Source organism: Chinchilla lanigera, unplaced genomic scaffold, assembly GCF_000276665.1.
Source record: "Chinchilla lanigera isolate Chin_1 unplaced genomic scaffold, ChiLan1.0 scaffold00063, whole genome shotgun sequence".
Lineage (NCBI taxonomy): Eukaryota > Metazoa > Chordata > Mammalia > Rodentia > Chinchillidae > Chinchilla > Chinchilla lanigera.
This window is the reverse complement of record NW_004955464.1, coordinates 11,299,603-11,310,792: the sequence shown is the minus strand read 5'-3', so window position 1 is coordinate 11,310,792 and position 11,190 is coordinate 11,299,603. Positions and strand designations below refer to the sequence as shown.

At 54.1% G+C, this 11,190-nt stretch overlaps 1 protein-coding gene across 3 annotated transcripts in view; it reads right to left on the bottom strand.

Moving 5' to 3' along the window:
* Tal1 (T-cell acute lymphocytic leukemia 1) overlaps nt 1-6,182 on the bottom strand; it is a gene marked incomplete in the record, with an annotated part of 12,810 nt that extends 6,628 nt beyond the window's left edge. The window contains 3 exon segments of one of the 3 annotated variants that reach the window (XM_013521749.1): nt 1-166; nt 3,261-3,409; nt 6,063-6,182. In XM_013521749.1, the coding sequence (XP_013377203.1) occupies nt 1-165 (165 nt within the window). 3 annotated transcript variants of the gene reach the window in all.
* Nucleotides 6,183-11,190: the final 5,008 nt, after the last annotated feature.

Here is an 11,190-nt window from a genome sequence, read left to right as displayed (position 1 = left end):
GCCCAGCTCGAGGACCGGGGGCTCCGCCGGGGCCGCGCGGCTCGTCTCCTTGGTGACGCCGTTCAGCAGGACCAGATGCGGGGGGGCCATGCGGGCCTCGGCCGCGTCCCGGGCCTCGAGCGGGGGGTCACTGCGGGCCGCCTCGCTGGGCGGCCGCTCGGTCATCCTGCGGGTAGACGGACAGACAAGCGGACGCCAGCTCCGACAGCCGCCCCCGGCCCGCTGCAGAGGGGACTAAGCGGCCAGGAAACCCAGCGCCACGTGGACAGCACCTCCACCCTCCGGGCCTGAAGGCTGGCTGCCCCCGCGCCGGAGCAAGAGGGGGGTCCCTCTGGACTGGGAAAAGGACGGGGTGTCTAGGGGCACAGGGACTAAGCGCCAAGAGGACAGAAATAGAGAAAGACGGCACAAACATCGGAAGAAAGGGAATAGGGCCAGCGAAAGAAAAACCGAAGGGAATAAAAGGAGGAAGGAAATGCAGAGGAGAGAAAGAAAGTTACCCAGACCCCCTTAGCCACAAGGGAAGAGGAGGGATCAACCCCGACCGTGCTCTTCCCGCCCCCACCCTCCTGCTTTTGCTTTTGGCGGGGAATCTGTCACAAAGGGGTGGGGTGGTTATGGAACCGCCTTTCACCTCTCAGCAACACCCCAACCCTAGCCCTGCAGAGACACCCTATGCACATCACCCAGAAACCTGGCAGCGGTGGAAGTAGGGAATGCAAGCTACCAGGACTTGGGTCCACACAGCCAGAGCTGGAAGAAAATAATCCAGAGGAACCAGCTCCACCCGCGCAGTACACACAAAATTCATCATCGTTAAAGGCTGTCTACCCTCTAACGGTGCTAAGCACATCCACCTTGTATTTATTCTGTGTGCTGCTGGTTTACTTCTCAGACAGGAGAGGAGAGACTGCCAAGGTAAAATGCTGGTCCTGGCACTACCACCCTGACTCCACGGAATTTTCCTTGGCTAGACTCCGAAGTGAGGCCAGGTCTCTAAGAAAGGCCTGGCTGAGGCAGTGTGGAGTTCAGACTTTCAGAGTGCTTCTGAGGACATGGGGTCTGGCCTCTCTTTCAAAATCAGAAGGAGGTGTGCTTGTAAGGCCCCTAAATTCCTACAGCACCAACACACACACACACACACACACACACACACACACACATACACACTTTGGCTTATGGAACTCTGACCTCACTTTAACTGTGCTATTCTCATACATACACTGGAGCCCTCTTTCCCCCACAGCCATATTCCATGATGACCCCTCTACCTCCCACAAGTATGCTAGGGTTCACCCACCGTCTGGCCTCATCCATATGGAGACCCCAAAAAACCCAAGAGAGAAACCATGAGACTTAGGATTCAGACTTTGAGGAAGCTTGTGAGTTGTTTTAATAAAGATACAATGAACTCAGCAGGCTTCATAAATTATTAGTAATAAGGGTTCTACTCTCCGAATTCTATATAGTAATTGGGGTATGTTGAAGTGGAAGAGATTCACAAAAGTGCTTTTAAGCTTGAAGGTAAGTTCATCTAATCAATTCATCGCAGCCGTCGGGCTCCCATTCTACCACTGCAATGCTCTGGACCAGAGTCCATCTTGGAGCCATGCCTTTCACCCCAGAAGAGAGACAAGGCTCCCTCACCTCCTACAGAACTCAGCTCCATTGCCACCACACACTGTAGCATGCAGAGAACACAGATTCAGACTGGACACTGATGTGGGCCCTGCAGCCCGCACACCGCCTGGAAATGATGCCTACATTTATAGCAGAGACAAGCTTACAATTGCAGCAGAGACTAAAGGTCCGAATCCACGGAATACCACAGGCAAGACACCCAGGCCATGGAAATGAATGGGAAGTGTACCAGCAATGGTAGTTTCCCTTCAGCTGGTGAAATGCACCAGAAATATACCAGGCCCTGTGACCACCAGCAGTGTGCAACCAAGCACAGGCACCTTAGCCTAGGTTCTAAGTGCAAGGCAAACTGTGCACTGCAATCCCAGCTGGGCTGAAGCTTCACTATGACACATGTATACCTTCTGATTAATTCCACCCCGGTAGTAGAGGCAGGTTCCCAAAGGGCAAAGGGAACACATAGTCCAGATGAAGTGATCCTGGCCCAAAATGGCCTCTCCAGATGCCTACAAATATCCTGATCTCCAAGACTGCTGGTGAGAAATACAGATTGGCCCTCCAGGGGACTGTGGCAGACTTCTGCCTTCCCACCTCAGGAAAATCCAGCTCACTCTTCTGAGCCTAGGATGGACCTGGCCGGAGGTCCATGCCAGGAGGAAGCCATCAGAGTGCTAAAAAGCACCTGTGGTTGTCAAGAGACTAAACTGCATCTCTTAACTTCAGCTAAGTTTCCTGAAAGGAAAGCCTGAGCAGTTTTTATCTGCTGTATTTGTTTTAATTGGAGGATGGAGAAGGGGCTAGATTTAGGACTGAATGGAGTGGGACTAGAATATTTAGACCATTATAATTCCTCTCTCTGTGTAGCAGAGACCCTGCTTGCTGCCCTCAACACTTCCGTTGCCAGTGGGCCGGACCGTTTCAGTGTGTGCTGAAGGAGATCCGGGAGCGCCTTCCTGGGGCCAGCCAGCGTCTCCAGCAGTTCTCAGTCCCCTAGCACAGAGGATTTCTTAGGTGACACAGTGTCTAAGCCGCTGTTTTAGAGCTGGCCTTGGGTCCCTCTTACCGCACCCCCCCACACACACACACACCGCAGGACACCATTAGGGAGCCTCCAAATTGCACCAAAGCAACCCCCCAGGGATCTGGGTGCTATCCCTGCACTCAGGGCGCAGAGGGGTGTTCCAGTGCAGCTCGCCCTAGGCCTCAGGTCCCAGGCTCCAGGCCCACCCAAGCAAGAGCTCTGTGCTGGCCCGGATAACCTCGGCCTTCTTCCTGCTGAACTCCAAGTACAGCTTGCACTACCCGGATACAGCCACAACAAAGTTCCAGGCCTTGAGCAACGTCCACAGATTCCGACCCATAGGAGCGGCAGGAGGACCTACCCTAGTCCAACCATCTGGTTTCACCAGAGGCCGGAAAAAGGAAAGGGCCCTGTTGGAGGCCATAGGCAGCTAACGGCAGTCTGAGGCGGGATTCGCAACCTTCCGATGATCCTCTCCTCCCCTAGACTCAGTCTGAGGTTGGGCTCTCCCCTGTCCACAGCCCCACCCCCACCCCAGCCGGGAACCCCAAGGACTTCCTGGACACCCTTCCCACCACATCACCCTTCACATACTCACCTCGGGCATAGTTAGAGAGACCGGCCCCTTGGAATAGGACCTCCACTCTTCCTACAGGGAGCGGTGAGGCTGAGCTGGGGTCTCTGCTTTCCGAGCCCCTCTCGCCGCTGAGAGGCCAGCAGTTAGGCTGCGGTGTGGTCCTGGGCGATCTGCCGCGCCCAAACCGAGTTTCCAGGAAAGATGGGGGTGGAGAGAAAGAGGGAGGGTGAGAGGGAGGGCGAGAGAGAAATGAGGGTCAATGGCTGGGAATTACCTCTTGCCCCCACTGACAGCCCAGGGAGTCGCAGACTGCTTTCTGCCCCCACCTGCAGGTGTTCAGAGACTCAACCTCACCTCGTCCCTGTAAAAATGAACACTACACCTGACCAATCAGAAATTAACTTTAGTCCAACAACAACCCCTCCCTACAAGCTGCCCAGAACATTTTTGAACCCTACAACTGGGATCCCTGTGGTTCAACGCGGCCGTTTGTTTTCCAAAAACGGACGTGTCTACGCTGTTTGCTCCATAGCCTGAGCCAGGCCCCAGCAGCCGCCACAGCGCCAGAGCCAAGGGGTCGACCCCAGCCTGAGGTGCAGGGTGGGCGATGAGTCGGGAAAGGTGGGTGCCGTCTCCAGGCCCTAGTTAATGCGGCAGAACCTCGGACACCCCCCAATCGCCCGCCGGCCTCTCCGGGACCCCCATCTACCCACCTCCAACCCAAAGTGAAAGCAGAACCCGATTCCAAGGATTGTACTTCTCTGCGGGAATGGGGGGTGGGGGTGGGTAGGAAATCTATTCAGGTCCTTTCTTTTCTTCCTACTGACAAGAAAGAAGGAAAGAAAGAAAATGCAGAAAAGAGCGTAAGAGAGAAAGAAATGAAGAAATCCCTTACCTTTACTACCCGTACAAAATGATTTTCGATTTTTCGGGCTTAAACAGGCAGAATAAGGAGGAACGCTAATAATTTGTTGCAGCAATAAACAAGGGAAAGAGGGTAAAAACTGCTTCCAAGGGTGTAGCTGGGTTTAGTTGCTTCCCCCCCTCCGGTGGGTTTTAATTTGTTTTTGCCTAAAACGTCCAGTTTATGATCGTACATCGTAGTCTTGGATTAATTGCGAAGGCTTCCTTCTTTTGGCCGAGGCTTTTGTGGAAATATAGGAATAATTTTCCCTGGGTTTCAATCCAGTGCGGGAGGTTTTCCTTTCTCTTCTAATCCAAATGGAGGGAGGGGAGGAAAGAAGGAAGGCAACCCACCCATGCCCGGGGATAGTGTTTGCGTTTGAAGGTGTTTCAGTCTGACCCTCTCCATTTTCTCTCCTTATCCCAAACCAGCGCCTGAGAAAACAGCAGGGGCGGGAGGGGGCGAGTCCTGTGCGGCTTTGTTCTCCCACCTAGGAAGCTACAGTGACTCCCGCTCCGTTTTTGGACGATTATTTTAATTAAACGAGAACGTTAATGATGATGGCTGTGATGATGACCTGAACAACTGGCAAAACAAAATCCTTTCTTCTCGAGCCAGGGGAGCGTTGACCCCTTCCCTCCAAGGAGCCCCGACTCCGCCTCGGTCACCCTTACGACCTGCGACCTGCGTCTGACCCACGCGGGATGCGGCTCCCGAGGAGCGGGTGGGACATGGTCCCCGGGGTGATCTCGAGCCCTCCACCCTTGGTGGCGCAAGGCCTGGAAAATGCGTCCATTGTCCTTACCCGGCCTCTCCCACCGCCCCCCGCGGCCGCGCCGGCGAAACTGACCAGAAATGGGCGAAGCCGAAGTGCGGCGCGGACCGCAGACCCCGGCTCACGGCTGCGAGGCGCGGGGCTGCGGGCGCTGCTCACCCGCGGGCTCTGCAGCGCCTCTGCTCTCCAGCGCACCCCGCAAAGGCCGAGGCGCAGCCCGGCCGCAAACAGAGCGACGGCCGGCGGGGCTCTGACCGCCCATCCAAGCCCACAGCGGCTCCCGAATACATCATAATTTGGAATAAAATGTGAAACCCCGCTCCCCGCCCCCACGCCGACGCCCCCACCAGCGCCTCAATCTCTCGCTCGCCACCCCCACTCCCGCCCCCAGCGATTTGCAAATGCACCTCTAAAGGACACAAGCACACAGGCACACAACTCTGTGTGGACGGGACCACACAGGGTCCAGCCCCACAGGAGGGACGCACACAAGCACAACCCAGCCCTGCTCCACGCGCCGACATGGTCAGCAGACCCGCACTGCCCAGCACCACACAACGAAATCGGCCAGCGCAGTCTCTCACGGACACACAACCCGACACGGTCAGGATCGCACGGGCGACAGAACAACGAAACCACCCACACACAGTCAGTGCCCAGCGTAAATCCGACTCCTGTTGAAAAAAGAAACGAGCACTATGACACACATCGAATAAAACGCAGCAGGGCCTCGAAGGGTCCAAATCTACACACCCAAACAGAGCAGGCACCATCACACTCGGACACGCAACCGATCGCCAAAAAGACCACACTCGGGAGCAGTCGGCCTTGCCCACGGCTCACACACACGCACTCTCACAATCCCACCGCATGCACACAACCACCAAGAAGAAATGAAAACCAACCACCGCCTCGCGCATTTCTGTATATTGCGTAAGGAAAAAGGGGAAGGAAGGAAGAGAGTCTCCGAGGCAGGAGGGGCCGCGGCGCCGAGGGCGGAGGTGTCGCTGGAAAATGCCCCCATCCAAGGCGCCCGGAGCGGAGCTAGGCGGCCCCTGCGGGTGCGGGGAGAAGGAAGCAATGGATGCGGGGTTTGGTGGAGGCGGCAGGCCGCTTCTCCTCTAGAAAAAGGACGAATGCTCACGTTTTTCCGTAGGGGGGTGCGCGTGTGGCCTCGTTGAGGCCGCTGCTGGGGTGCAGAGCCCGGACCGCCCCCCGCGCGCGCCCGCGCCCCGCCTCAGCCCCGTGCGCTCTCATCCAGCTCACGTCCCGGCCTCGTTAGCATGGGCCGAGGCGCACCGGGGCCGCGTGCGCCGCCGAGATAAGGCACTGCCGCGGGTCCGCCCGCCCCCGATAAGCGCCTCGGCCATTATGGGCCAAATGATTCATTTTAATTTGGCAATTTCACCGGAGGGAGGGGAGACTGGTCCTGCGGCGCAGGGACCGGCTCTGAAATGGGCCGTGTAGAGAACTGCGCGCTGTCTAGGGCCTGACAGGCAACCCTATTTCTCATCCCCAAGCCTCCCTGGAGTCGCCGCTCCCCACAACTTCCCTCACTCCCTCTGCTTTACTGACACTGTTCTTACGGGACTCTGACCATGACACTCCGTCCTGCCTCTGAAGACCACCCTGATGCCCAAACGCAGGTGACGACCTGCCAACCCTTCATTCATTCTCTCTTCGGTGTCCCAAACACCCAGATTTCAAGGGGCAGTTTCCCTTATCTCAGGACACCCACCCCCAGTTCCTTGCTGAGCTTTCACTCTTCAATCCTGGGCCCTTTCTGCTCTAAAATAGGGCCAGTATCTTAACCCCAAAGGGTGCTGTGGGGGCTAACCTGGTGCCAATAGATGTAAATGTCCCTTTGCTTGCTTTCAGGCTGAGCCCAGAGCCCAAGAACACCACTCCACCCTCCTCCCCATGATATTTTTAATCGTGCGACTGGAGCACTGTTCAGAGCACCCTACAAAAGCTATTTTATTTTAAAAATAGTACTGAGAAGTTGGTGTCATAACAAAAAAAATCTCAATTTACTGAGGCTCCAGGTGTAAAAGTAACAGTTACATTTCTAGTGAGTGGCTGGAGCCTGGATGTGAAGGAAATAGGACCAAGAAGCCCTCTTCCCAGAGCATTGAACAGCAGCCACTAGAGCCCAGGCTGGGAGGAGAGCACTGGGCTCAGCCGTTCAGGGACCCGGATTTGTGCTGGGCAGAAATCTGAGACCAAGCCAGTCCCCATTCCCCTGACTGGGGCTCCACCCTGGAGAGAAGATGGGTTTATTCTTCAGTGGTGGAGTAGAAAGAACACAGGCTCCAACTGCAGTCACTTAGCTCTGAGCTTCAGTTTCCTCATTTATAAAACAGATAATTTCTACCTCACAGTTTCGAAGATAAATAAAATAACCTTTAAGAAAAGATGTGTATGCAGGGTGATAATGTACGGAACCTCAGCCAGTGCATGGTCCAGAAGAACACCACATGTATCTGCGTGGGGGAGTGGCTATCGCTGTAGAGAAGGAAATTAATTTAAGGACAGAGTGGGGATGCTGCCAAACTCACAGTGATTCAGCAGAGATGCCAGGACCATCCAGTGCCCATTCCAAACTCTACTCACCGTGCCAGTCTGCTGTTCCCTTTAGTGTTTCTGGTCTGGGCTCCTTGTAGAGTCTGAGAGTAGAGGGACACCCCTAGTCTGATCCGAGTGAGATCCACATAAGGGATGAGCCTACAGCCTCAGTCGTACTTCTGGTCCCTCCTAGGTGATCAGGATGAGTCTCTGGGAAGGTACCGGAATTCAGGGCAGCCTGGCCCTCAGTTCTTGTGTTCCCTCCTGACAGCCCGTCATGTGGATGCAGGCACCTTTCACAGATGTAAAAGCCACCGAAGTCCTGAGAAAGAAGTCAGTTTTCCCACCCCAGCTCACAAAGCGCTGTCCTTTCATGGCTACATCACTTAACAGAAAGACGAAGAGGCTGCTGGTGATGAGCTGTGGGACTCTCGGGCAAGTCACTTTCATGTGAAAAGTAACTACCTAGGTAAACAATCCAGCTGAGGGCTGCTTCCCTGAGAAAAGGAGGCAAGGGCTGAAGCATGAAAGAAACAGGAAAGGGACCAGGGTGGATGGACGGATGAAGCTTGTGGACAAGTGATGGATTTTTTGGAACAATTTTGTTTATTTGCTTTTAAGAGCATAGCATCCTATACAGGAGCAGATTTGTTCTTCTAGAAGACTGGCTGCAGTGTGGAGTAGGGGTGTGCAGGTGTGGGATGGGGGAGTCAGAGTAAAGGCAGGAGGATGGAGGTGGCACCTAACTAGGATGCAAGGCTGGATTTGTAGGCCATCTTGGGCTACACCGTGAGTTCAAGACCAGGCTAAACTGCACAGCACGACCCTGTCTCAGGAGATCTAAACAAATGAATGAGTAGCGCTGTTTGTAAGAACTGGGTTTGGGGGTAGGGACATGGAGGAACCCAGAAAAACCCTTGGGCTTCTGGCTGTTGTGGCTGGATCTGGAGGCCAAGAAGTCAGGATTATGGTGTGTGTGTGTGTGTGTGTGTGTGTGTGTGTGTGTGTGTGCGCTCGTGCGCGCGCGTGTTTTCAGTGCTGGGAATTGAATCGAGGGCCTTACCTTCTCTACCACTCAGCAAACCCCCCCCCCCCGTTTGGTTTTGAATTCCTCAAGTTTGGAGGCCTTTGAGGCGCTCACCCCATTGTTGTCCTGGCCCTGCCCTAAGCCTCCGGGGCTGTGGCAAAGGAGTGGGGACCTGTGGGAAGGCTTCTGTCCAGCCCACGAGAAGGTGGTGCCCAGGCGGCCTCCAAGGGCAGGGCGGCTTCCACCTAGAAGTTCGTCTGTCCGCGAAGCTCCAGCTTCTGCTGGTCTGGCAGCCACCCGACCTCATCCCCAAGCCCTGCCCGGGGCTGGGGGCTAGTGACGTCTACACCCCCCACCACTGTTTCCGACAGTGGGTGGAAAAACGGAAACTGAGCGCTAGCAGGGCGCCGCCCGAAATAGCATCTGGTGCCTGTCGGTCAGCGCGTAGTCGGAGAGTCCGCGAGCAAGTGACTCGGCTGGGCCAGGAAACGCCACCCCCACCGCGCCGGGAGCCGGGCCTCCGGCGGGCAGGAAGCCGGGAGCGCCGGCTGGGGGTGGCGGGGCTGCGAGGCTGGAGTGTGTTCCTGGCGGCAGGCGAGGGCCAGGACTCGTAGCTTGGCTTCGACTGAGGCCGCTGCGTCTCACCACCACTGTCGAAGCCTGGGTTCCCTACGCCCCAAAGCAAGGCTTTTCACTTTTTCAGGTGTTTCTGCCTACCCTGTCTCGAGGCCAGGGGCAGGGGCTGACGATCTCTGGACTTTCTCCCCTGAGTTTGTCTCTGGAAGGACTGGGTTTGCTGCAGTCTGATGGGCAGCGAGCTTTATTTCCGGCTAATTTATATTGAGGTTACCATGTGCCAGGTACGGGCCTAAGTACTTTAAAATATCAATTCAGTCCATCCTGACAACTCCAAGAAGGAGGGGTTCCTAGGCTCTCCATTTTGTAGGTAGCCAGAGAGGTTGAACAGCTTGCAGAGAATGACCAGCGGGTAAGGGGTGGAGGCAGAGTTCACACTGAGAGGCAGCTGGCCCCGGGGCACTTCCCAGGCAGCAGAGCAGGTCCCACAGCAGGATGACCACGCAGCAGGATTCTAGGCAAGGGACTACATCTCCGAGTTTCGTTTTCCTTACCTGTAGAAGGGAGGGGGTAGCTGTCTATCCCTCACACTGGTGTTTGTAAGGGTAAAAATTTCTATTTGAGGAAGTGTCATTATTCCCCTTTCCGCTTCTGTGTGACTGTTCTCTCCATTTCTGTCTGTCCCTGGAAGAACTCTGGCCCCATCAGTCAACAGACCTGAGCCAGAATTCCAAGCGTAAGAGTCTTTCTATGATTCCAGATCCCATCTCTGCCACCATAATTTTCAGGGATGGAAGAGACTTCATGCTGATTTCTGGGCACCTGGGAACTTACCAGGGAAGCCTGTTCTTGGGCCCCCACCTCAGGCCTGCTAAGTCAAACATTCTACAGGTGAGACCAGCAATTTGTTTTCATCAGCCTTCCAGGTAATTTCTGATACACACAAAAAAAATCAGAGAATGACTGCTTTATTTACAACCCCCATCTATAGCAAAAAAAGAAAAAAGGTCAAAGTAAAGTCATCGAGTGTATTGAGAATCACTATACTTTCTAATGTCTCAAGGTTTTCCCTTTCCTCAGCCCATGTTGCTTCCAGAGGCAAACAGAAAACCCAGTGTGCCTGCCTTCCCTGCGGAGGGATTGCATTGATGCTTGTCTGTTCTCAGGAGCAGAGAACACTGTGGGCCCTGCCATGTATGATTTTTGGAGAGGGGCAGCTACAAAGCCAGCCACCTGCTCTCTGCCTAGCAAATAGCTGTTCATGGCCACCGAGGATGGCCACACACGTAACAGAGTGGGCTCCTGAAGAGGGCTGCATGTGCTGAACACCCGTCGTGTGTGCCTGCTCCATGAGGCCTCTTTCTGTCATCTGTTCTTGTACAGGAGCCCTGCTCAGCTGCTGGTGTGACCCCATGCTGGAAGCGAGGAAGTAGGGACATCTAGCTGGCCAGCTTGGCACCAGTAGTATTTGTTACTTTGAGAAAACGACTTCAGAAAATTTAATGCTTTGAGTAGCACTGTGATAAATCCTGGCTTAAATCATGGTGACCCTCAAGAATATAAATAGAAGCAAGAATCTGACAAAACGACTCTCAAAGTTTTATTAGGGCAATGCAAATGAAAGCCACAATGAGCTATAATAACACACCCTATTAAAATGGTTAAAATTTGAGCCAGGTGTGGTGGCACATGCCTGTAATCCCAGTACTTGGAAGGCTGAGGCAGGAGGATAGCTGTGAATTTGAGGCCAGCCTGGACTACACAGTGAACTCAAGTCCAGGGGCTGGGGATTTAGCTCAGCGGCAAAAGCGCCTGCCTGGCAAGCGCAAGGTTGTGAGTTCGGTTCCCGGTACCGGAGAAAAACCAAAAAAAAAAAAAAAAAAAAAAAAAAAAAAAAAAAAAAAAAAAAAAAAGAAACTCAAGTCCAACCTGAACCACACAGTGAGACCCTATCTCAAAACAAACAAACAAGTAAATAAACAAAATGGTTAAAATTTGAAAGACTGACAGTACCAAGAATTTATAAGGGTGTAGCTCAACTGGAATTCTCACACATTGTTTGAGGAATGAAAAATTTATTCAAATACCTTGGAGAACTCTTTGC